General features: G+C 36.5%; 1 protein-coding gene across 3 annotated transcripts in view; it reads left to right on the plus strand.

The window, feature by feature from the left end:
- The window catches only part of AKAP11 (A-kinase anchoring protein 11), a 43295-nt gene extending 16004 nt beyond the window's left edge, over positions 1-27291 (plus strand). Inside the window, exons 4-12 of one of the 3 annotated variants that reach the window (XM_058044910.1) lie at positions 936-983; positions 2408-2539; positions 3388-3652; positions 4114-8770; positions 10920-11075; positions 14863-14976; positions 15691-15737; positions 18131-18291; positions 22929-27291. In XM_058044910.1, coding sequence (XP_057900893.1) covers positions 936-983; positions 2408-2539; positions 3388-3652; positions 4114-8770; positions 10920-11075; positions 14863-14976; positions 15691-15737; positions 18131-18291; positions 22929-23075 — 5727 coding nt within the window. In that variant the 3' untranslated portion in view covers positions 23076-27291. The remainder of the gene's footprint in view (positions 1-935; positions 984-2407; positions 2540-3387; positions 3653-4113; positions 8771-10919; positions 11076-14862; positions 14977-15690; positions 15738-18130; positions 18292-22928) is intronic. The other 2 variants (XM_058044911.1, XM_058044912.1) reach the window with 2 other exon arrangements.
- The last annotated feature ends 328 nt before the right edge of the window (positions 27292-27619 follow it).

Below are 27619 nucleotides of genomic sequence, written 5' to 3' on the forward strand. Positions count from 1 at the left end.
TTCTGTATCTACAAAATGGAAGAAAAGCTTATTTTCTGACAGCCTTGTTTGGAAAATAAATGTCTTGTTATTTTTTTTTTGAGTATGCAGATGGCCTCTGGATTTGTTGTTAGGGAAATAATAAGTGAGAACTAAGGAAATCTGATGTATGAAGCAGAGTTTGAGCAATGACTGACTCTCTTCAGTCTGTTTTGAATGGTACAAAACACCTGTATAGAGAAAAGAGGGACAAGGTGTGATAAAATATTTCACTTGTCCACAAGCACAAAAAACTGAGGTAAAACAGTTATTTCTGGCATACTTTAGGTTCCAGAGCCTGACAAGACCTTTTTTTTTTTTTGATAGGTTGAATATTTTAATTCTTTTATGTTAGGGTTTGTTTTTGTTTACTTGGCAATGACATACAAACATGTGGCTTAAATAATCTGTTGTGTTTTGGCCTCAGGCTAATCAATTTACATGGTAAATTGCATAATGGCATTATGCTTTATTCAGTATATCCAAATGTATAACAGTTTATCAGCTTGGACAGATTTCAGACTGAAACAGTTTCATCTGTGCCCAGCCTGAAGCAAGGACGGATGAGCACTGATCTTTGCAAAATCATCTTTATTTTAACAGATGTAATGAGGCATGTATGTGCTGCTCTGTATATACCAGCCACTAGAATAATTCCTGTGTAGTGAGTTTGAAATGTTGTGTATGCTCTTCAGTCTGATCTGACCTTTCTCAGTCAAACAGTATAGCATTACCATTCTTTATGTATGACTGTGTGCTGCTCTTTGAGTAAGCTGTGCTGCCCTAAGGTATGGTTTTTGTGGCAGTAGAATGAAGCTTTAACTTTAAGTCTGCTGAATTTTAAACTCTTAAATATCTGCAAGAAACAAAAAAAAAAAAATACTGTACTTCACTGTACTCTTGTATTTATTTTACAGATTACATTTATAGGTTTTGCAGAAGGGATGCGAACTGCTCACTTGCAGGTACAATATCCGTCTATCTATATTGGAAAATTTCTTCTCAGTAGCACTTAGATTTTTAGATGGAGGAAATTCGGTGTTTAATTAATGGAATAGATGTATCTTAGGTATTTAAAAGCCTAAGATTTAAATGTAATTGAAAAGTTGAAAATAATTATTTTAATATGATAATCAGTGTTTTATATATATTTACAATGTTACCTGGGTCAGTCTTTGTATTAGGATGCTCTAGAACAACTTCAATAGAGTGCAGGGGGATGTTTGGGTGGGAAGGGCCTCAGTTGCTTGTGGTTTTTGTGGGTGCTTTTTTTTTGGTTTGGGTTTTGTTGTTGGTGTTAAAAACTTGTGTGTATCAGTATTTTGGTTTGCTGTCTTATCCTTAGTTGAGTTGTGCATATTGATATGGTGCAGTTGCATGTGTGAAACTAAACTGAACTTTACTGATCTGACTTCTAGCTGTGAATTGCTGATGGGGATTTAGAAGTCAGTATTATGGTTATGCCATAAGATGTTATTCTGGAGATTTATATATATAGATATATAAAGGAAATATTATTTTAAAAGGTGGAGTGTAGCAAACTAACAGAGTTATGATGTGCTGTTTTCATAAATTACAGATTTAGCTTTCCTGTGCAATTTACATATCAGTATAATTCATAACATACATGTTCACAGTAAAATTCCATATTTCTACTCTGTCTAGATCTTAGTAGAGATTGCTCGTAATAGTTTCCTGATGTTTTAAAATGTAAAACAGAAACTTTAAATCCATTTGTGTTCCATATTAGATCAATGTTGCTAATTCTTCAAATTATTATACTAGATATTATTTCAAGTATGGGCAAGAACTGTTGGATCATTTAGAGTTAGATGGAATGTAGGGAAAGTTGGACAGAACAGGTTTATGGAGATTTGCTTTGAACCATAGGGATCAGTAGTGTTTGGACTGTTGGAAAAAAAATTGGAACTCTTTCATAGGCCTCTTCTGTATTAGATAAATCTAAAGGTTGTCCAAAATCATGTTAAAGAAGTACCTTGCTCATGTTTTTGTGATAGGGAGCTGGAATACTGTTCCAGAGAAGGACACAAAGATCATGTAGAGAGAGGTCCATTGAGAGCCATCATTAGCAGAGGTCAGAGTAGTTGGGTATTTTGTAGGATATGCAGATGCTTTTCAGCTCTTTCAAGATTCTGCTTTATGACTTTTAGGCATCCTCCAAGTATGACCTGAATTAAATCTTGTTTACACAATCTTTACATCACAGTTTGAGAGAGTAAGTGAGGGACCGAGTAAGAAATAGGGAAGAAAAAAACTTTACCAGAATTAGCAGCTGTTAGGATTTAGGGGAGGTATGAAATCAACCCCATTGTCATTTGCCTGCTCTTTTTTTGGTTTTGTATTCTCAATGATTTTTATTTAAATTCAGGAATTATCAGCTGTTTCTGTAGAGCTTCCAGATGTTCTGAAATCTCTCCAGTTGCGCAAATTAAAAGAAAATGAGGCTGTGTTTCTAAAAGACATAAAGAAAAGCTTGGCAAAACCTTATGTCATGAAACAGGTAAAATTTTTGTGTCTTCTTGCATGTCAGAAGCATTACATTTTGCCTTCTAAAGAGTTTAGCCTTATTACACCCTGTCTTGCTTTCGGTTTTGGGCCATCTTAGCTGCAGTAGTATTAATATTATATTTCTGTTGTTTCATGAAAATTAACTGTGTTGTATTGTTTACAGAAAATACTTAACAAATATTTAATTATGGTACTGATCCTGTGCTTCTGCTAGGCTGTAGTCCCTTTCACTGGCAATTTAGAAATAATACGAAATTTGTCAACTTACCTATCTCTGCTCTGCCCAGATAGCTTTCATCTTCAACAGACTTTTTTGTTGAAACAGAGGTGCCCAAAATCAAGGGAATGTCTGGTGTTCATAAAACTCAGTGATCGCTTTTCTTAAAAAAATTATAAATGCTGTTAATGATAGAATTTCTATTATTTTTATTTCTATATTGTTCCCATTACTGCCATGCTAATTAAATTCTTTCCAATTACAAGCATTGCATATAAGATTAGAGGTACCTCGAAGAAACAGATATCCTATAAACTGAAGTATTATATGGCATAAACATGCTCTGAAATACTGTATTCCTCCACAAATTTTTATCATGAATTCTTCAATGGATTCTTGGGTGCATGTTATCATGGTTGTGTTACATTATTGCGCTATTGATTTATTCAGAATGCAGACCTTACAAAAATGAAGAAGTCATTCTAGCTATCACTCTGCACAAACTGTTGAATTCATTTCCTTGTATTTGAAATATTTTGAAATTATTTGCACTTCATAAAAATGCATTGAATGAATCCCTTGAAGATTGCTGTGTCTGTTTTCTTGTTGCTCTCTTTTTCTAGAATCAGCTTCCTGAAGTCTTTTGTGTGATGAGGCTGTCTCCTTCATTCCCAAGGATCAAAGCTGATTATATATTCACCTTGCTAAGCAAGTATACTGCAGGCATAAGGTATGCAGTGGAAATCAACTCTTCACAAAAACATCAAACAGAGACCACCCATGGAGAAGATGATGACACCAATCAGTCAGTTTCTTCAATTGAGGATGATTTTGTCACTGCTTTCGAACACTTAGATGAAGATGAACCTTCAAAGCTACTAAGTGCTGGTAAGTTCTTGCACACTTGTGGAAGTTGGTATTTGAAATTTAGGCTGTTAGAATTTAATAAAAAAGTAAATGTAAATATATTGTAATTTATTTTTACATTAATCATGCTTTGTAAAGGGATATTATGCAATGGAAAAAAATTTTTTTTGCTCTTTTCACAGCAGTTTTCCATGAGTTTCACTCATGGACAAAAGATTCTAATCTTATTGTCAGATGGATATCAAATAAAATCTTGTTCTACTTTATGTGCTAAAAGATACATTAATTTGTCAGTAATTAGATTTGTATAATAGGATTTAAAGAAAATGAAAGATTGCTTTAATCATGAAAGATGAGCTAGCATTTTGCAACAATGGTAAACCCAGAAGTTGCCATTAAATAATCTGTTCAGTTTGCTGTAGTTCTGTGGAAATTCTTGGTTTTGAAGCAATCTCTTTTTACCGTTTTTATTTTTTGTTCAGGTACATGCAGCTTTTCTTCTCAAAACCATCGAGATGCTGCTTCACAGACTGTCCCTGCTCAATGTTTAGAAGCTGTTGACTCAAAGATTGTTGTGGGTTCTGCACATCGAAAATCATCTCCCAGATGTTCTACTTTGATAGATATTTTGGGACTTAAGGAGCGGTCCTCAGTAAAGAATTCAGTTACAACCTCAATTTCTGATCCCTGGATACAAAGGAGTTTCTATAAGCCATATAATCCTTCTGATCAAGGTGTTAATTTTTTACGTAAAACATTGTTTTCTTCCTCTCCAGCTGAATCCTCTGAGTCAGATTGCTCCAGCCCAAGCCCCATCATCTTCTTAGATGAAGAAGGGTATCAAAAAAGCTTGAAGGCAAAACTTCAGCTGCCAAAAATTCCAGTAGTAAAAGATGGTATAGAGGATTCAGACTCAGAAGTGAGTGAATTTTTTGATAGTTTTGATCGGTTTGATGAGCTGGAACAAGCCTTGGAAAACTCTTGTAAAATTATTAGGGATCCCATCCTAGGGAATCCTGCCCAGAAAAGGAGGACTGCGCATGAAAAATTGTCTTCTGCAAGCATTACGATGAACCCTCAGAAATTCAAGTTTGATCGTCCCACTCTGCCAGCCAATGTAAAGAAACCAACTCCTCGTAAGCCAGAGTCACCGTACAGCAGCATCTTGGAGGTCCCGGATTCCCCTCGCCCCGTTAGGACATCAGGGGAGGAGAATGGGGGATTCTTCAGCCCCATTCGAACATCGGCCTTCAGCCCCCTGGGGAGCTGTGGTTCCTCCGAATGCCTGTGTCGAATTAATCTTGCTGGAGAGGGGACAGGTCCAAGTCACCGTGGTGCAGGCTATGACAGCTACTCAGCATATGCTGACAGTGTTTCATGTGAAATACTGGGTTCTGTTCTTTTTTCTGAGTCCTCATCAGAGCAAACGTGTGCAGAGAATTATTCAAAACACAAAAGGGTGACTGTAAAAGAGAAGAGACGGCAAGCTACAGATCTCAAAATGAAAACTAGTAAGGAACCAGAGAAGCAAACAAAATCTAAACATAAGTCACTAATGATAAGAGACAGCATTCAAAAGTTTGCAACTGAATTGGTTGAAAAAAGTTTTGGCAGTGCATTTAAGGACCTCCAAAAAGGTGTTTCTTCATGCACAAATGCACTTTGCCATTTGGCTGCTAGGTTGACTTCTTCAGTCTTTCAAATGGCTTTTTATGAGATTGGAAGACGCAGAGCAATCTCGCTGAAGGAGCGTGCCATTAATGGCATAGCAAACTTTTTGGTGAGCGAAGCTATAACTGGTGCTTTGAAAGAGTTGCGTCAGGTAAAGAAACAAATATTTAACAACACTGTTGCGCGGTTTGCAGCAGATCTTGCTGAAGAACTTGTGTTTGAAGGAATTATGGAAGTATGCCAGTTTTCATATCCATCAACACCTACTGCACAGTCCTCATCATTTGATTATGAAAACAAAGTGGTAAGGTCCTATGCCCGAGATTTGTCTGAATCTGTCATTCAGGAGGCATTTATTGAACTATCTCAGGTTGATGTGACCTTCACAACACAAGCAGCCATTAGTGTTTCCATGGACAATATCAAATATGTAAGTGCAGAAAGTATGTTAGAGTCAACACAGACTTCCACAGTTTCTCCTAATTTTAATGATAGGGTAGCACAAAAGCCAGTCCAAGACTCCAAGAAGGAATATACAGTACAGCAGGCTCTATTTTGTACCTCTGGTGTTGTGAGTTCAATACCTGTGCCCTTAGCTGGAAGAGCCCTTTCTCAGCAGCAGGTTTCCTCTGATGCTTACAAAGTGAAAGTGTCCACTGTTCCAAATGCTGATGACAGTACAAAAATATTCAAAGACTCCACTCATCCATTTTTCTCCAGCAGAATGAGAGAGGAGGAAGTTGCTTCTTTCAGAAATATTTATCTAACTTCAGATCATGGTCAAAGTACGGAAAGTACTCCATCCATCTTCTGTAACCAGAATGATACCAAACTAACAAATAACAGATCTGCAATGAACAATAATTCAGAATTAACAAGTGGGTCAAAAGGCATTAATATTTTCTCTGGAACTATGGTAGATATGATAGTAAATGAAGCTTATGAAACCATAACCTCATCTAGAGTAACAAAAGCAGTAGAAGAGTATTCAGATTTCTTGACAAGAAAAGTAATAGATAAAAAACCTAATGTGCAAGGTAGCGGTGAAGACACCCCCAAGAGCATGTTTGCAGATCATTTGGCCAAATATGTCATAAAACAATCTGTGGAAGAAAGTAAAACTGTTTTATGCAACACCAGTGAGAATTTAGCATGTAATGTGAGCTCACAGACTTACAGAGATACCAGTCGAAAAGAACAATGTGTGATAAAGAAGCAAGAGGCTGAGAAACAAAGTAATGTTTCTATAATTGTGGAACAACAACAGTTGCCTTTGAATAATCCGTGTAAATTTCTTACTCCAACTCATTCTGTTCAGTGTATTTTAGAATCTAAAGATTGTTGGCAAGAACAAAAAGGAAACAATTTTTCTTCAAAATCACAGCCGCCTTGTTCCACTGTGACTTTTGCTAGGCATGTTCTAGAGGACTGTACTGACACAGGAAGCTGTTCAATAACATGCTTAAACAAGCCTTCCAAAAAAAGTGATGCCCAGAAACTATCAGCAGGAGCTTTGAATTACAGGCAGACTGATTGTTTTCTGCATGCAAATAGCTTGCCTTCAGAGATGTTTGGCAGTGAAGGTGCTTTGCAGATGGAAGAAAAATCTAGCCTGAAACATGGAAATACCTGTTTACTGCCCGACACACCCCCACCAACTCCTCTAGTACCATGCCAAAGTAGTTCTGAAAGGAATCTAAGAAAACTGTCCAAGAAACTCAAGGGAGAATTAGCAAAGGAATTTGCACCTGCAACACCACCTTCTACACCCTACAATCCACCCACTGCTGATTCATCTGAAACTGAACACGACTCTTTGGAAAATGAGGAATTTATGCTGAAACTCATGCGGTCGCTTTCTGAAGAAGTGGAAAGTAGTGAAGATGAAGATCATTCTGAAGTGCCTGTTGAGAAAGGGGAGCATTCAGCCAAAACAATTCAGTATGCAGATAGCTTAGCTAGCCACATAATTTCAGTAGCGACTGAAATGGCTGCTTCCCATTTAGGTGGTAAAACAAATGAAAGAGAAGCTGGTAGGCAGGCTCAGTTAGGGATGCAAAAGAAAAGATGTAGATATACTGCATTTGTAAATATCCCAGAAGAGACATGTAGTTCCTTGTGGAATTATGCAGGTGATATGGCAGGAAAAGTCATCAATGAGGCCAAGAAAGTAGTGAAATCAAGGCATTGCAAGCTGTTGAGGTTGAAGCGGGTTAACTGCCAGGTAGATTGCTTTTATGTGAGTAAAAGCGATAAAGATGGTAATTCAAAAGAATGGTGTGGCCCAGTACAGGACCAGTGGCTGGGGGAGAGAGATTCATCTGGGCTTCCTTTACCACAAGGTTCAGGCACAACAGGTTTGACTTCCAAGTACCCAAGCTGTGAAAGTGTGACTGACGAGTACGCAGATCACGTTATCCGCCTTCTGAAAAGAGAAGGAGGTAACGCCGAGCTCTTGGTGGATCAGTATGCCAGCAGACTTGCTTACAGGTCTATCAAATCAGGCTTGCAGCAAGCTGCTAGAAAAACCAGATTCAGATGCAGCAGAAAGACATTTCCTGGGCAAAATGCACAGGTAAATGGTAAGCTGGAGCTGATCAAAGCAGGGAATAAAGATGCAGTACAGCAAGTGAAAAGCAGCATTCATCGCTGTGAAGGTCAAGTGTTTGAGAGGAATGTCTGCACACAGAGAACGGAATGTACAGAGTTGTTACATTTTTCTGAATCCCTTGCTCACAGTATCACTTGTGATGTCAGGAAGAAACTGAAAATGTCGGGAACATGTTTGCCGAAGTCTCTCACAGATTCCTGTCTGTATAAAAAGACTGAATTTGATGAAGTCACCGGGGATCTCATTAAAACAAGGTTTTCTAGAACTTTTCTTCCTTTCTCCCCAGATCATAAACTCTATCATAGTACAGGTAATATAAATGAAAATGGCTACAGTGAAGGTATAATTCAAGCTATAGAACAATATGCTAGGAAAGTAGCAGATGATACTCTAGAAATGAGTTTAGAGTCAGCTGTTCTCCATGTGGCTGAAAGCAGAAAAAATGAGGATAAGCTCTCACACACTGAGAAACTGTCTCCTTTTCCTGGAACTGTCTGTAGATGCTGCAGTATGAAGGAACATCGGTACTGTACAGAAAGTATGTCCCATCATCTACCTGCACAAGGATCCTGCATTCCAGTGAGGCATTTTCTTCATTCTGGATTGGGTGGTGCCTGTCAAAATTCAAGAGTGTTTCAGCTTGATATTCCCAAAATTCACGTTGATGTAGAGCAGAGGATGGTGTTTTCTGACAAGGGAGCTACTGCAGCCATAGAGAAAGCAGAAAGAGAGCTGAGTTACACAAGTCTGACAGCTGACAGTGGTATTGGACAAGATGGAGTCAGTTTTGCTGAAAGCCTTACTACTGAAATAATGACATCCGCTATGACTAATATTGGTCAGACAGTTACCATAAGGTAATATTAATTTTCTCTTATTGTTGCATTTTTTACCAGAAAAAGGATTGTTAATAGAAATATGTGCTCAGAAGGAATGTTAGATATATTTTCTTAAAAAGATACACTTTATGTTCTGAATGCTTTCTTTTTGTTCTTCTGGTTAAATCACTCAGAACTAGGGAAAAAAAGCTTTTTTCCATCTATATGAGGTTGAAACCAAGGATACTATGTATGTCAGCACATATGTTCTAGTAGGTGACGAATAAGTGGAACTTTTTGTTTCAACTTCAAAATAGTACCTACAGTTGTACATACTAGTCTTTACAGGTTTTGTTGATCTGTGAGCCATGACAGAATCCAAGTGTGTTCCCCATTCATACTTCCTCTTCAACATCTGATGCTGGTCAAATGAGCCATTGCTTTGTTGTATGAAGACTTCATTTTTTATTATGGCTGTGTTGGGATAGTGTCTTTACTACTAGGAAAAAAAGCAAAAGAAAAATAACCTGTTACTTTAAGGAAAAGCAACTTACTAAACTACACTTTAGCTTATAAAATAGTAATACAATAACGAGGGAATTGACTTTGAAATTCTTGTGTATTTAGCAAAGAGTAACATACTGTTTCCTTTATTAGGCTTATAAATAGGAAATATCTTCCACAGTAAATCTGTTGCAAACAACTGTTTCCTCAAACTGATTGTGCTGGGACCATAGTGAAATCTTTTCAGGTCCAAGAGCAATCCGTACCCTTTTTTTTTTTCATTTTGAAGTAATTTTTACAGTAGGACTGAACTAAATTTTTCAAGGTTTGATATGAAACACATAAATACTAAGAGCATAAAAGTGGTCTTGAGTATATTGTTGGTCTTTGCACAACAGGGTTGAGTCTTTACTTGTTGTGTGACTAAAGAAAAAAGTCATGTGATGTTTTTCTGTACCTATGGTATCAAAGATGGCACTTTTATTTAAAAAATCTAATTAGAATACACCAACAACAAAATGCGGGGTTCAAAGGGATACTGTTTATTATTAAATTTGGGGCAAGGAAGCATTATTAGAACTTTGCTGTGACAGAATTTATAAATATTTCTTCTATTGTCATCTAGCGTGCGGTATGTAATGCATATGATCCTCTAGAAACTGCCTTGTGTGATGTAGACAGCTGGTGGTGGTATAACTGTAAATAAAAATGAGAAAAATTACCTTTTTTATTACCCTGGTGGTTTCCAGTTCAGGAACATATTTGTGCAAATTTGTGCTCACTGGAGCAAAGTGTTAGGCATGATGTGGTTAAGGTTGCCTTTTTAAATAGTGAATGTTACTGTGGCTGCTTGCTATGTGGGAGTAGGCTGATCATTTTTCTTGAACTTCCTACTGCTTCATATATGCGTATATATAGATAATCACAGTGTGCACATGAAAGTTAGTTCGTAACTGCATGTTCTCATTTTGTAAGGTTTTTTATTTGGTTGGTTTTTTAATAAGGAATTCAGACTTTAAATGAATTTTTTAAAGTGTCTTCTAAAGATTAACTTCTGTGGGGTATGGTTGCTTGATTGGTTTTTGGATAAAAAAATTAAACTTACTTCCTGAGGGGAAAAATTCTGTACAAGTCATGCATTGCTACACTTTCTTGAAGGAGAAAAACAAATCTTTTTTTGCAGAAAACTTTCTAAAAAATGGAATCCTAATATTTTTGTCACCAGTTCATACTTAAGCACTTTGCCCTCAGTAGCAGACTACTTAAGTGCTAGTACTGAAGGCAGGCCAGGGAAAATAGCCAAACTGTTCTAGGGTGAACAAGTTCAGAAATGGTAAGTCTTCTGCTTGACAGGTGTACCTCGATACACAGGCTGCAAGGCTGCAGTACCTTCTGTGCTTCATAGCAAATAATATTCCAAATGAGAGAATTCTTTGTACCACTCTCTTTGATTTCTAATGAAAGAATTCCACATAGCAATCCCTGATGTAAGTCTGTTGATGTCTCAGATTAATATGGTTGCACTATTTCTTGTGTTTAGAATAGGGCACAAATTAAGGGATTCCCCACCTTTTCTTTTCCTATGGAATTTAATGTCTTTGGAATGGGGTTAAATTGCTGTGAATGAACTAAACACAGATCAGCATGAAATGCAGTGATGTTTTTGTCTTAAATTTTTGTTTAGCTCTGTTGGAAGAGAAGGATTTCACTCTGTTGAATCTGTTGTTAGCCAGCAGATGAGTCTTAGTATTGGTGATGATAGCACTGGGAGTTGGTCCAATCTAAGTTTTGAAGATGAACATCCTGATGAGAGCAGCAGTTTTCTTCACCTAAGTGACAGGTAATTATAAAGATGTTAGTACAGTTAAACAGTTACCTTGACATCAAATAACTTGTCGTCAAGTGATATTTCTCCTGGGGTTTGGGGGAGAAGAGATTATTTTTGTCTTCAACACACAATGACTTTTTTATTAAAAATGGCTCTAATATAATGATTTTGTTTTCTTACAAAATGTGGTGGCCATGAATGTTCATACTCTGTAAAATATATGGAGAGTGCATTGTCATTGATGCCAGGGAATCACATCAAGTAAAACTGTACATACAAAATTTAAGTATTAGCAAAAGATGGAAGCATTTTAAAAACAACTACCTTGTGTAAAATAAAGCTTGAGAATACAGTTTATAAGTTGTGCTCTAAAATATTAAAACCTAATCCTTGAGAAAATGTTTTCTATAAATTAATTTATTTTTTAAAAAAGTAATAGCTTAATTTGCATGCTGAGCTTTTACAGCTGTTTTTGTCTTTTTTGGAACTGGAATTTATAAGCTGCTCTAACTGACATTGGTGGAGTATTTATATACTGCCAGCCATAGAATTGCAGGTGTGTAATACTGGAACTTACCCGTTCAAGTTAGTAATGTTTTCTACAGAGCTTCTCACTGTACTGTTCCTGGCTGATTGATAGCTAACAAAGATTAGAATGGCAGTTCTAAAATTTGCAATGTCTCTGCCTGTTTCCAGGGAGAATTATAGTGAGAGTTGTGGCCCCAGCTTCTGTAGAAGGAATGTATGAGGAATGAATAAACTTAGTTTTTTGTGATTGATATGAAAAAGTTCAGCATTTCTGTTGAAGAATAGCAGAAATGAGAGAGAGATTTTTTTCTTTAGTTAGTACTTCCATCATTGCTGCGATTAAAGAAAGTATGTGAGACATGCTTGCTTATGTAATATCCAACTAGGTTATTTGGTACCAATGTGAAACTGCTCAGTTAAATGTTTGCAGTATTTTTCATGTTTTGCTTAACTAAATAATTTAATTAAACCACTACTACAGTTTATCACTCATGCACCTTAATAATTTTGTAAAAAAATGCATTAACTCAGAGTTATTTTAGTAAAACATCATCTCTTATGAAAATGATGATGCAAGTGAAAATGATGATGAAAATCTGAGTATAAGGGAGAATATTCACTATGTTGGCAGTTACACAATAAAATATAGATTAGTTGATACAGGGAAAAAGTATAAAAAAATTCTGGACCAGTAGTGCCTGTGTTGTATTTGTGATTTATCATTCCCAAAACAGATGTAAATGAAAAGGTAATTTTTGTAATTTGAAAGAAAATCTGTGTCTCATTAGAAGAGGAATGATCTGAGTTAACATGTTAGTTATAGAAGGGGAGGCATAATTTGAATAGTAAAGTGTTGATGAAGGAAAGGCATGTGCAAATTGATCAGCTGGTTTTACAGAACTAATTGTGGCTTGGTAACAGCATGTGTGTCCGTCTGTGTTGCTGAACTTTATCAGGTGGAAGCAAGAATCTGGGGTTGTTGCCTTTTGTAAAAAAAGATAGCCAGGGGGAGACCTGTAACAAGCACAGACTCAGTGATAATACCCTGTTGTGGTTTAATCCCTGCTGACAACTAAGCTCCACCCAGCAGTCAGTCACTCCTGCCAAGGTGGGATGGGGGTGAGGGTTGGAAGAGTGTAGGTGAGAACACTCATGGGTTGAAATAAAGACAGTTTAACAGCTAAAGCAAAAGCCAAGCACAAGCAAAGCAACACAAGAAATTAATTCACTGCTTCCTGTGGGCAGCTCCATTAAGATGAAAAGTATTTAGAGAACTTGCTAGTTAGTTATGCAGGGAAGTGCTTGTGTCTTCTGCTTTTCATGCCTAAATCTGGTGACTTAAATTTAGAATTAAAAAGTTCTTAAGCTTTCTCTCTAAGAAAAGTTGATTTGTAGGTATAAGCATAGGCATAGACATAGGCTTTCCATCCAGCATCCAGGTTGGGTTATAACTCAGAGCAGAAGCCTCTTGCTTTTTTTGTTATTCTTCTGCTGGCTTTTGTTGAAGAGCTGCATGAACAATTACAGAGGCATTATAATGCCTTTGTCTGTTTATTGCTTGTTTTGTGGTTACAGGAGTTTATTTAATAGACTGCTAATTTGGCTGTTAATTAGGAAAAGGTCTCATCTCTTTCTCATACCTCACTGCAATCATATGATTCAATATATATGATTATTTCAGACCAGGATTGACCTCTTTAAAGTGCCTTGTCTCTTACCTAATCAGAACAGTAGTGTGCAGAGGTTACTCTGTTAGATGACAAGTTCTTTATCCTTTAGCCTGCAGACCAGCACAGCTTTTACTTCTATTTTTGTTCTGCATTTGTAACTTCCAGTGAAGAAGGCACTGTGAGTGTAAAGTATTGATACCAATAGGCTATATTAACTTTTTTTTATACCTGTAATTTAATGATTTAAAGCCAAATTTAATATTTCGTATAAAGTGTGATAGTCTCACACGGTAGCTCAAGAAATGTTTTTTAGACCAGGTTTGCATTCTCTGCAAATTGGTTTCTTCAGAAGCTTCTGCTCTTTAATTTTCTTTTTTCTTGTTAGCATAACAAGAGAACTCTTTGAATTTTCTTTGGACATGTAGTCTAAATAAACAATAATGTACTGAATAAGGCACTTGCAACTTCTTAAACTTTTTTCACGTTGTTTGAGTGTGTTTATTTTGTGGACTTGCTAACCTGCTGTTCATTGTTTGGAAATTGGGATCCAAGCAGGCATGCTGGAGAGCAAGAGACACTGATAGGTGATAATGTTACTGGCAAACACTTGAAAGAGATCAATGCCTGTCTCTTGAAATGTTTTCTTCCCCAATTCTGCTGTTTGCAATGAATGGAAATGATCTTCAACAGTCACATAAAACTTAGGTGGAGAAAGCGTCTATGTGCAGCAGTTCTTCTCTGCAGTTACTCCTCAGCTTCTCATGCCATCTCTAGTAGGCAGTCTGCTTTCTTGAAGAATGCTGGATATTTGCAAGTCCTGTTCTTGGAAGGCTTCCAGACATCCTCTGGGGGTGGAATGAAGTGGGGGAATGAGATTTAATCATATGAGTTGCTCAGTGTTGTACATATTGACAGGCTTAACAAACTGTGCTATTTATAATGATTGAAATTAATGAGTGTAAGGACATGCTCAGTTTTTTCAGTTCCTTGCATTGGTTGAATGTAGTCATAGAATAAGTGCAGAATTTTTGGGAACTGTAAGTGAAGTAATCTCTTCAGTATTGTTTTCATAGATGTAAAAACCTACTTTTTTTAAAAGATCAACTTAGAGAACAATATTAAAAATGAAAAAAACCAATTCTTTACTCTAGGAATTCCTTCTCATCAGGTTGTTGGAGATCATTACTGGGTTTTTGGAGTGAGATGGAAGGATTTTATGTGTGAAGTTGTCTTCACAGTGCATAATTTTATTAACTGTTAGCTGCTCCTTAAGCAAATAATGCAGATGTAATCTATTTTCTTATGAGTAATCCTTTTGAAATTGTTAGCTTTTAGAAATATTCAAGCATTGTGCTTAGACCTGAGGACAGAATTGCTGCTAGCACTGATCTGAAAAATTAATGAGTACAAATTAATCCTTTCACCACTGTACTGAAACCTGCTAATTTTGCATTATTGTGCAGATTACTGCTCTGGATGGCACTGAGAGCCATGTTTGTTCCAGTAAACCTAGAAAGTTTCAGTGCTCTTGCATTAAATGTCTTGACAAAAGAGTTGTAAGGAAAATGAAGGTTCTAGTTTGAGCTATTGTTCTTTTCTAGTTCAGCTGTCTTCTCTTCTTCTCCTGGCAGTAATGGTAACAGCAGTAGCTGGAGCAGTCTTGGTTTAGAAGGGGATATGTATGAGGAGAATTTATCCTTTCCAACATCAGACAGGTTGGTTGAGTTGAGAAATATAAACCAGATGGGTTCCTCATAATTAATGCATGAAATCATCATTTTTGAAAATAAAAATACAGTACATTTTTTATGCTGATACATTATTCACACTCTTCTCAATCACAATATGATTTTTTCATTAATTAATCCACCCTGAATGATTAAATTTTTCTGTGCTAAAACTGATTAATGTATTTTGCTTGCAAAAGGGTCCCTTTTTTGCATGTTCTTGCCTGCAGTTTTTTAAGTCTTTAGATTTACTTTTTTTTTTTTTTTTCATGCAGACTAGAGCTTGCTTCCTACAGGATTTCTGGGGGTTTTTTCCCTTTAGCTTGTGTAAACTTTCAGAATTGCATAGTAATTGGTTTTTATAGACCACTTAGGCTTATCTATAGCTATTCATATCTGTGACATAAGGTGGCTGAACCTTTTCACATATGAAGCAAAACTATTAAAATCAATAAGTAGCACCTTTAACACCTTTCTCATTTCTCTCTTCTCTCTTCTTTTCCTAAGAGAAAATCTTGTGACGTTGATGATGTCTGTTTACAATATGAAATGATGTGAGAAGCAAAGCTGCTTTTCATGATCACTCCTTAATTCTTTTATGATTTTGTTGTTGTTCAACCTTCATTACAGTCTTAGAATTTACTACATTTAGTGCATATATTGGATTGTATTCATATTTTTGTTTTCTTAATTAAAATACAGTGATGGAACAGAAGATAAAGATGAAGATTCTAAGGATGCTGTAGAAGGTAACGTCAGTTCCTGCATATGCTACTGTTCTTGTCCTGTGCACTGTACATTAATTTTTTTGTTAATTCTTTGCCTTTACAGTCTGCAAAATCAGGTGACAACTCTATCATCTCTATTCATCTTAATCAATGACAGTCAAGCGTCAGAATTTTCAATTAAAGCCCTACATAATCCTCTTAATACACTGAAATTTGCAGCCTTTGGGAAGTGCTAGTTACTTACTGATGCTTACATAAATTTAATAACATAAGGTAGGGAACCTTGATCAGCTTGTTGAGAGTGTGAATTTGTAGGCAGAGCTTAACTTTTAGGAAAAATGTTTGTTAAGGAGCCATGGCAATGCATCTGCATGGCTGCCTTCAAAATGCTGACGAAGTTACTCAAACTGGGCACATTAATCTTGGAAGAGAGTCATAAAAAATATTAAAAATCTTGGATTTGATGCATTTGCTACTTTCCATCTCTTCTTAGTGAAGTATAGCATAAGGTCTATCCAGAATCTTGTTACAACTTTGTGGTTTGTTAGAAGATCTCTGTGGTCTGGTTCCAGTGTGATTGATGCGCCAGAGTTTGTTAACTGAAATGAGAACAGCCAATACACAGTGTGTGAAGATGGTTTTAAGATGAGCTGATATTGTAACATTGGTCTTTGTGTTGGATGTGTTCTGAAGATAAAGTGTTTCCAGGAACTTCTGCTACTTCCTTTCAGATGATACTCTGCCTTGTTGCACATCTTCAAGTAGTCTTAGTGTAAGCAGAAAGATGTGTTGGTTGGTTTGGAGTTTTTTTCTCTCTTTTTATGCTCCTGGAAAATGTATCTAAGTAACCAACATCTCTTAATTGTATTAAATGAGATGTTACTCTAACGGTATAAGAAAATAAAGCTATATAATCTATATTAATGAGTATTTTTTCCTTAGAATAATTGTTATTAAAATATCTTCTAATCTGCAGGTTTAATTTGCTTTCTTTTGGTCTCAACTTTAAAAGTTCTGTCATCTCAAATATTCAAATTTCTCAGTTAGGATAGTGATGGGATTTTTTTCTTTACATGGTTTGGGTGTCACCTACTGTCTCTAGTGCAACAGCCTCCTTTATACTGTATTAAGGATTTTCTAGTGAAATTTTTCCAGTGTAATTTCTTCACCTTCTCACTATTGTTTTGAGAAGGGTCTTTCTGTTGTGTAATTGTAGGACTCTTTAAACAGTGTGCTAGGTAGAACACTTTGTACCTGGTGTTGTACATTTGGAAGTTCTGTTCATGTCATACCTGGAAATGTCTGGCTTTTTCTAAGCTGACTGTGCCTTGGTCACCAAAGAATTTGAATCAAAGCCTTATTATTAAAGGTACATCTATTTTATAATACTAAAATATGTACCAAAATTTCCCAGCAATGTTACCACAATGCTTTCCACCCACTGTCATAATCTTCTAAAAATTGTTCTTTCTCCTATGAAGAAGTTAAATTTTGGAGCTCCTGGACAAATAATCTGTTGTCCACTGAAAGGACTGTTTGACAGTTTTGCTAGTTAATTTTCTCTTGCTTTTACTTCTGTGGGAATCTGTTTCAACTTGCTTGACTTTGCTGCTTGGGAATGAATACCTTGTGTACCTCAATTTTCATAACCTTAGTTGGAAGAGTATCGAGATTGAGCTAAACTCAACATGAATAAGTGTTTGTATTGTTGATATATTCCATGTTTCTAGAGTCAAGTTCAGTAGTCTGGAAGCAGTGACTCCAGCTTGGAGAGCACTACATACGTGCCTAGTTGTTTCTGGGATCACGATAAAGGATCTCTGTGGTAGCTGGATACAGAAACTCAGCTTGGGAACAGAGGTTGACAATACTGTAGTTCCTAAGTGTTACTTACTACTCTTCGAATGCTGCAGAAATTTTTGGAGCTTATGCTGTAAAAGAAATGTTGAAAAACTGGATATGCCTCAGTAAACCAGTGGTATATTTTGGAAAAGTTCAAGAGGCTGTCTGATCAGTGCAGGAAAGAATTCAGAAATGCATACTTCTTAAAATGAGTTAAATGAAGGCATAGCAAAAAACAGCAGCTTGAAATGGAAGGAGCTGATGGACCATGTGAGAGCCATTGCTGTTTAATGAACAGCAGTGAAAGTCTATGCTAAATTTCTTGTCATTATAGTTTATGTATCTTTTAATATGTAGCTATGTTTGCACATGGTTGTAAATGGGATAAACAGTACTTCCTAATGGGAAAGTTCTGAAACACTTGCGACCAATCTATTTTTTTCCTTTCATATTATCTGTGTACACTAAATTGAGGGGTTTTTAAGGTAATACAGTCTATAAACAGTGAACTACAGAGATTTTTTTGAAACAATTTGAAGCTATAGATTTGCTTGTTTTATATTTAATGTTAGGTTTGGAGCAAGTGCGAAAGACTTTATCAATAATGAATATTGATCTGGAACCAAATCTAGTGGACCCACAGCTCAGAGCAGCCCTCCAGTGGCTGGCAGCTTCTGAAACAGAGGTGTCTGACCTTCACTTCCGCGACACCGCTGCAAGGGAATTCGTCTTTGTAAGTACTCGGGCCTGATGGGTGGTGGGAAAGGGGAAGGATTTCCTTGGCTTCCATTTGCTGTGATTTACCAGCTGCTGTTACTTCATTTGCTGTTCACTGCTGAGGAAAATCATTATTGAAATCCTGAGAGGTCAAAGTGGGGCAGCATGTTTCGCCTGTGTATATACCATACATAAATCAGTATGCATCAAAGCTGATTTTTTCACTTCTCCACTTACAAGTGTTTTACTCCAAAAAGGATGCAATCACATAATTTCTGTTTGGTGAAGTTTAGATTTCTTGAAGCATTTTTTACTTAGTATTTAATTGTTTATAAAATGAATCTTTACAAGAACTTGGTCATGGAAATTTTTTTCTAACTTCATGTGTTCTGCTTAGGGTTGTTTTGGTTTGTGGGGTTTTTTTGTTTATGTTTTGTTGGGGTTTTTTCACAGCAAAGATGCATTATCTTGTGAGAAAGAAGTTTAGTTTTGAAGTAAATGTTATGTCTTTATTCTGTAAGCTACTAAAACCAAAACTACTAAAAAGAATTCTCAATAAGATTCTTTTATTCTTAGGTGCCTTTACTTTCATTTGATTAATCAAACTTTCAAAGAACTGGGCATTAGCAATTTGCGTGTCTTTGGAAAGGCTCAGTATTTTGGTATGCATGCTGTCCTGAGTATTTCCATCAGAAACACGTGAGAGAAACTTACTATTCCAATAAAATCATAAAACCTATTCTTTCATGGCTGCACACCAAACTACACATGATAATGTGGATTTTCTTACATTAAACTTATATTTTTTAATCAACCAAGAAATTACTTTAACATTACCTTGTTATGGAAAGGCTAACTTAATAGATATATAGGAATTGTCTCTAATGATGAGGTTCACAGGAATAATAATTATAAAATATTTGTATTTTGTGACCCGATAATGTGAAAAAATGCTAGCATGATACCATTAATAGCATTTTAACAATTAAGATCTTGGCAAAAATTACTTACTGCACTTACCAGAATATTAAGGAAGAAGAAGCTTGCTCTTGATTCTGAAATTTAATATTGTTCTCTTCAGCCTGGGGCTTTCCAAAGCTTACATCATCATATCAGGAGAAAAGTGGAGTTAGTGGGAGGTAAAGGTCAGTATGACAAAGCAGACTCGCAGAGCTGGATGGATGTGTGCACCGATGGTGCTTAGTTACTGGAGAATTGTGAAAGGTGCCTAGAGGCCAGTCCAGATTGTACCTGGTCTGCATTCTCCTAAGAGAGGCTCCTGCCTTCCTCACACACAAAGAGAATGATAATTTTGGAGTGTTTTTTCTGCCTATATAACTGTATGGAATGTGAATATTGGATTGTGAGAGTAGGAAGTTTTGCATTCTTACTTTAAATAACTCAAAAAGTTTGGAAACATTGTTTTGGCATGTAGAAATATATGCCCTATCCTCCTTTTCTGGAGCTTGGTATGTTTGCTTTAGAATTATTTCAAGAATATATTTGTTTGTACATTAGTTCTGACAGAGTGGACTTTGTGCTTCCGTAAACTGGAAGGCAGTTTGAGAATACTTTTCTCCATTTCTGTGCTATTTGAAATTATTTGGTTTAGTCCTTATATTAATATGTTTCTTCTTTGTTACTGTTTATAAGTGCCTTAACACAAAGAAGAAAATGCATCACTTTTTCTGTTCTCACATGCTTGGCTGAGCATTCTCTGGAGGTTTTTGAAGGTTTTTTCAATGAGTTTGGGTTAGGGATAACAGTCATTCTGACCTCATGAAATCTTTTGCCTTCTCTTGAAGATCTGTTCATCTGTTTCAATACTCGATCAATCTTGTTGCAAATACTTGGGTAGAATAGTGGTAGGACCCACAAGTGTTAATAATAATTCATTTTTTGTGTACCTGAGACACATTTATCTAACAGTATAATATGAAAGACACAAAAGAGATGGCAGGTGCCTCTTTTAAAAATTTTTCCATGAGTCCCTTGTTCTTTGGCCAGCTCTGAGTAAAGACACTGCAGAGCTGTGGTGCTGAGATTTGAGCCAAAGCTCCAGGACACACAGGAAAGATATATATATATATATATATATATATATATAGATAGATATAGATATAGATATAGATATATATATAGATATATAGATATATATATAGATATATATATATTAGCTGGCTGTGAATCTGACCACGACTCCAGCTGCTTTAATAAGATGACATTAATAAGAGAAGAGCACTCTGGAAAATAGCAGTGTCTGTTATGTTTGCCCTCTTAAAAAATGATAATATTTTTCTACTTGACACTTCAGTTATAAATTGATTCTGAGTTGACACCTGAAGGTAAGACCTTCTGGCAGGCAGTAGTCATGCACTCCTGAAAATGCTAAGTAGTTAATTGTTTCAATTAGTTTTATATATTATTTTAGTTGTCCAGATGCAGTTATGTTAAAAAAAATTGAAATTTTGTTTCCCTCCCCGGAGGCAGAGAATGATTACCTGTTTTTCATTCCATCCCCCTTCCCAATGGGAGCGTTCTCCGTTGCAGACGGAATTCGATTGGAAGCGGTCATTGCCGGCTGCTGCGGAGCCCAGCGCGGCCCTGCAGGGGGCGCTGCAGCCCAGCAGGAGCCGTGGCCGCTGCCGGTGCCGCGGCGTCTCCCGGGGACCCTCGGGCGTCACCCAGCCCGGCCCATGGGCAGCCCGGCGGGCCTTAGAGCTCCTCGGAAGCAGCCATTTGCTCTGTAGGCAGTGCGTGAGCCCTGCAAGGGAGCAAAGGCTCGTGTTAGCTGAGCGCAGCAGGGTGGCGAGCCGCCGCTGTGATGTGGCTGCAGAAAAGGCAGGCGGGCTCCTAGCGTGTACCAGGCAGGGTGTTTGTTACTTGCAGCACCTGGGTATGAACTCTTACTTAAGGGTGCTTGTTATGCTCAGCAAGACAGAAAGACGTTAAATACCTATGTATGTAACAAAATACATTTGTTAGGAGGATAACAAGAAATCAGTAAATTAGAATAGATCTTGACTTCTTTGAGATGCCTGACAATGTGGGTATGCAAGTGCCTGGATTAAAAAATCATATGTATTCCATTTTTAATGAGACCATACTTACCTGTTTAAGAGTCTTATTTTGAGTAAACTCTAATATTTCACTTGTCTGGCAGGAAGAAACAGATTGGTCATCTAAAGAAATAGTGAGATTAAACATAAAATTAAAATTTAGGTGCCACTTCTGTAGTTTTACTGTGGTATAAAGTTTATTTAGACCAAAGTTTTATATTTCATTTGTTGAAGTAGGTATTTGGACATTAGCCACACTTTCCTCTGGCAGAGGAAAGAAAAATGGCCATTGTTTTATAAACGAACAAACATAATTTACGAAATTGCATGTTGTAGAATATAAAGCTCCTACTTCCTGTGCTCTGCTTTGAAATTCACAGAAATAACTACAGATTTCAGTCTCTTCTTATATAGAAAAGATGTCCTTAATTTCTACTGAGAAAAGTTGCCAGTGTTCAGAATAAATTATGCTCAGGATTAGAGAGGATTTTTTGCTTGTTCAAGTTAATGCTTTTCTCAAGAAGTTAATTGTTTGATACATGTTTTTATAACCATGTTCTTTCTGTAGTCCTATCACCTGCCTTGTTGCAGTTGGAACATCGGCTAGGTAAAGAAGAAGGGAAAGATTGTCTTCCTTTTAATTTTTTTTTTAGAACTTTATTGCAATCTGACAGGTCTCACAGTAGAAACTATATGAATTTTTAATTTTGTAGCTGTGAAAAATATTTCCCTGAACACTGTGTATTGCTTTTTTTAAACTTAATATGTGGAATGTCTTGGTAGGGACTATAAAAGGGGTTAAAAATTTACAGCTCCAGGGAATAAGTAGGATGTCTAAACTGTGTTTACAAAATTCAGCATTGACAGGTGTCCAGAAAGCTACAGAGAATACTTTGTTTGTGTGGGTATTTGTTTATTTATTTAAACTAAAAATTGTTAGGTTTTTACTCCTGGGCAAGCTGTCAAATTCATTCTTTCCTTAGGGTAGGCTTTCTTACACATATAGCTGAGCTTGACACATCAGCAATGGAAGATTTTTTCCTTTGGATCCTGGGGGAAAAGAAATGTTTTCAACTACACTGATCTCTGCTCCTGAGTGGTAGTTTAACTTAATCATCACCTTTTCCTCCTCCCCAAGATGTTATAATTTCCCAACACTGAAGAAACTGTTTTCATTGAGGGTAGTGTCTGTGCCACCCCAACCACACTATATGTTGTGAAAGGAAAATCCACATCCTTTTATTAAGACAGAGTTTTGTCTTTTTATACATGCATTATTGGCATGGGAGGGGTGGCAAATGTCTTAATCTTGTGTTCAGAATTTCCTGTTTTCTGCAGTCTTGATGAACCACAGTCCTCATACCTGTGGCACCACATAATTTGAAAATGGTGCTCCCTCCAGAAGAAAGTTTTGTGAAGACTGCCCTAAAAAAAGTGCTCAATTCTTGCGGAAGTTTTTGTTTTTATAGATGTGGGAATAATGATTAACTCATTACAACTGATCTCTTATGACCTAATGTTTCAAGAATAACTTCTGTAACTTAATCAGGATGTCCTAGTCAAAATATTTTGTGTTCCCCTGTTTCCCCTTTAGCTTTCTAGAAGACTGAGAGAAAGAGATTGGAAAGTTGGAGATCTCTTGCAAGCAGTGCTGAAATATTGTGAAATGATAGAGACGGCATCTGATGGAGAGCAAGCTCCGAGTAAATCTCTGGTCAGTTGGCTTCTGGAAAATGTCTGAAAAATCCAAAGATGCGACACTCTTCACTTCATTCCTCTTCTGAAAGGAGATAGAAGGAACACAGATGTGTAAAGTAAAATTCGGCTAGTGAATGTTTAAGTAATAGTCAGCGTTAAAAGACTTTGAGGTGAAAGTCAAAATAGCTGTGCTGTGCTTTGTGATACTGTGCACATGGTATGTTTATTCAGTCCATAATCGGTGTTGTCCACCCACGCATAAATTGTATTTACTGCTGTGTTCATACCACTGAGATATTTATGAACGACCCTTGTCTGTGATCATAGCCCACAGGAGACAGTCTCAGACATGATATTCATTATTCCCTTGTGCCAGGATAGCTTTCTCCCACTCCTTTGTGTGTTATATTCACAGCAGGACTAAGAGCACTGATTTCAGCAACAAGCTGCTCTGGAATACCTTGCTGCAGACAGTGGAAGAAATATTCATTTTGGCCAGGTGTTACGTGCCCAAGAGCAGCATTGCCAGGAAGAAAATTGTGACCTGCCCAAGCAGCCCCGTAATACAGTCTGGCTTCATAGCCACCTTTATCGGTTTTAAATTTATGTGAAGATGGGATAGTCTGCTCTGAAATTGCTGAGGTGCAAATGCATGAATTTGTTGACTCCTGTAGAACTGGTAACTTCTGGTAGAAGGGCAGAGTGCGAAGTTGAGCATAATTTTGTATGTAATTCTTTAACAAGGTTTCCTGAAGCTTGCCAGTCAGGTTTAAATTGCTAAATTTTTTACTGAGACTTTTTGTATGCAGATACTTCTGTGACACTAGTTCTGTGTCAGAGAATTTGTACATTAGTCTCTCACACAGATGTATTAAAAGTAGAAGATACAAATTTCTGAGGATTTTGGCCATCTTTTCAAATAGTTTTAATTCCTTTCCAAGAGCCACATATGAATTTCCTTTTTATGAATAAAGACAATGTTGTTACTCAGTGAGCATGGAAGTGTTTAGCAAAGAAAGCTAGTAAAAATGTAAAGGGAAAATTTCTTGCAAATTGATTTTTCATTTTTGTTAACTACCTTCACTGAATTTTTTAAAGGCACTTTTAATTGAGTATTTTTGGCAGTCTTGTCAGGTTTCTCACCAGTGCTGCTGATCTGCCTTTCTGTCCGAAGGGAAATCTGAACCTTCACTTATCCTGTGGTTTGAAAATGTTTTTTGGGATTTGTTTTTTTATATATCCTTTGAGAGAAAAAGGCATGTGCTGGTGATTACCAGGTTGCCACCTAAAACTTGGTAAATAATCATAGAGCATTACTGATTTTGGATTAACAAAAAAATCTTAATAGCTTTTTCACAGAAAAATATACTGTTGTTATAGTACACAGTTTTGTGATCCCAAACAAGGAGAGATACAGTCTCCAAATCTATTCCAGATTTTTAATGGCATATGTACAATTCTGATTACCCCTACCCCATGATTTGCTACAAAGTGTTGCACTGGTAAATTCAAGAGCACTGTTCTTGCAGTGTCGTGGTGTTTCAGGAAAGCATTCCACTGACCTCTTTGCAGAGGCATGGCTGGTTTTAGTCCTCTTTTGTCATCTGGATTTCTGCCTTGGATCTCACGAAGTTCACCTTTCTCACAGAGCCAAAGATTCTTCATGTTTTTGTATGTGCACATACATGTGTTCACACATGTGAATGGACACAGGTTTGTTTATCTGTGTGTGTATGAGATCTCACTGCTGTGAACTCCTGGTGCAAACTTCTACCACTAAATTAACATTCTGTTATGCTCAGTTTATTTCCTCACTTCATATATCATTTCACTGATTGGAAAGTCAATGTATGTGGCAAAAAGACCAAAAGCCACTTCAAGGTCTTTTGTATTGTTATAGGTAATACAATCCAGGCATCAGAAATTCTTTTTCTCTGGAGCCAAAAGCATGGCAGAGGAAGTTATTTAATTCCTATATTTGGAAGGTAGTTCTAGTAGCAAATATTTTTAAAGAATTGTACAAAGGTTGTCTGGATTTTTTCTTCCTCTCCCAAACCCCCTGTATTCCTTTTTCCCTTTTTTTTTTTCTTTTAAAGTTTGATTTTCAATATTGTTTTAGACAAAAATTTGAAATAATTCCCTGGCTATACCACCTTCCCCTTAACTCAGCAATAATATACTTGTACAAATTTACCTATAAAATTGAAATGTCAAGGAAATAAAATGTTAAAAGCAGTGCCTCATGACTAGATTTTTCTCACGAAGTGGAATTTCAGGACATGAGGATACAGTGGAGTATAGTAAAGTGTTTCTGTACAGTGAGGAAGATATTGAAGATATTCCAAATATACAAAACCATACATTTAAAAAACCTACAACACAAAACACAACCAACAAAAAACACTGCAGGAACAGCCATTTTTTAACTCATTTATTCAAAATGGTGGGTTTTGTAAACTTAGTGAAGTGCTTTTTCATTTCATTTACTTTCTTGTAGAAAGGCAGAAGATCACGTCATTCACAAAGCTTACAACTATTCACAAAGTTAAGTAGACAACAGTTGCACTGAAAAATATTTTTTTAAATGGAATCCTGTTTTCAGACTGGATCAAATATGTTGTGTAACTATTGATTGGTCTTACATTAAGGAAGAAATGGTTTTATTATCCTCGAGGAAAGTAGCATAGTTTCCAAATTTTTATGGGAAAAATAGTAGAAAATACTTCATTTTTAGTGAAAACAATCTAAAAAAGCCCAAACCTGTTTTCTTCACAAATTGTTTTAAATTTCTTCAGAATGACTTGACTTTCCTCCTTCTGTGTAAAGTTAAAAAGCATTATTCTAGCCTGGCAAAATTATTACAATTGAATAATTTTAATAATCCTTGAAAACCATACTGTGACTGTTTCTAACTGGTGCTCTCTGCCATATTAGTGAGAAAGCTGTTCCTTGCTAATGCAAGTCTTAAATTACACTTTTACTGAGTTTGTTTAAAACTCCTGACCACAAATACAGAAATGTAAGTGAAAACTCTAAAAACATGAAGGGCCACATTCTGGTCCCTTTAAAACATACAACTCTGCTTTATAAACAAACATAATAAGGTAGAGTTTGATTCATCTTGCATTTTTTCTGTATGGTAACCCTTGTAATTTAATTTTTATGTTGAGGAAAGTATATCCTTGGATGCTACTGTTTCAGAAATCACCCAGACATTTCATAAATACATTTGGTGTTCTAAAAAATGGAAGTGTTTTGATGTTTTGTAAGATTCTGTAGAAAAAGCACTTTGAGAAACAGTCCCTCTGTAAAGCAAGTTAGCAGTGGCCATATTTAAAACTAGTTTAAGCATTCAGAATAGGGTGCATAAATAATGCAAAGAATGCATAAAGCCTTAAAAACTGAACAAAATTCAAGCCCATATTTGAAAATTAAGGAGGATTTGCTGTCTCAAAACAAGGATGTGAAAAGGCAGCTCAGATATTGTGTGTGAATGCAATTTCTGTAGGATCTTTGTTCTTGAGTTTTAGAAGATTGTGTAAGCTTTTTAGAAAAAAGCCAACCAAAACCCAGAAACCCACATTCCGAGACTAATTAGGTCTCTCAAAAATGGTATCAGATTTTAAGTGTTACATTTTCTAATGTAACTTTGTCTGGGACCTTTTCTATGAAGAGAGACAAATTGTTGGAGATGGGAACACAATGAGTAGTAAACACCAGCGCAAACCCCTGTAGTTCTAGACAGTCGATTTGCAAAGAAAAATACAAGATTCAGGAATGATTTTTATTGTAAGAAATTTGGCTTTTCAGCAAGAGCCACTACTGTCAAGCATTTACTGTACTTGAGTCTGAAGAGGCAGGTACAGAGCCCAGCCACTGTAGTCACTTTATTTTGTATCATCTTTGTACATTCCTGTTGTATAGCTGGTGTTGTAGTTTTAGAGGGCCTTTGTTCTAATGTCTGAACAGTATTTAATAATAAAATTTATTATAATTTGCTGGAACTGCTGCTTATTTGTGCAGTGTTACAGTAATTCACAGCCCAGTTAGTAATGCAATTGTATACCAAAAGCAGTTTGAATAACTAAATGTTTATGTAACTGTACTCAATGAATATGAAGGTCTTGTACTGTATAATGGTGACAAGTTTTACCATTTTAGTAACTTAACTATATTCAGTTTTCAGATTATGAACTCCAGGTTGCACTAAATTTGTCCTTGTTTTAGCAGTGGCTTAAAATAAAACACATTTCACTGGCTTCGAGAGTGCTGTCGTTTCTTGTCAATTCATGGAATATTATTTTTCTTTTCAGCAAACACAGCTAAGAGCGGTCTTGGTCGGTGGCTGTGTGAGGAAGGGTGTAGTAAGGAGTGCATCAGTAGATGGCATACTTCTTACAGAGTTAAATTGGAGTCCTGCAAGGGGTGAGGGCCCTGCCTTACTGTCTTTATGTTGTAAGGTGAGCCCACAGTTCCACTGACATGCAGTAAAGTGTCACACGGACTCTACTCACAGCACAAGGGGCGTGTAAGAACCAGTCAGCTCCATCTTGACTAGAAGCTGGGTTTGTAAGGTTGCCTTGGTAT

Source organism: Melospiza georgiana, chromosome 2 (assembly GCF_028018845.1).
Source record: "Melospiza georgiana isolate bMelGeo1 chromosome 2, bMelGeo1.pri, whole genome shotgun sequence".
Classification (NCBI taxonomy): domain Eukaryota; kingdom Metazoa; phylum Chordata; class Aves; order Passeriformes; family Passerellidae; genus Melospiza; species Melospiza georgiana.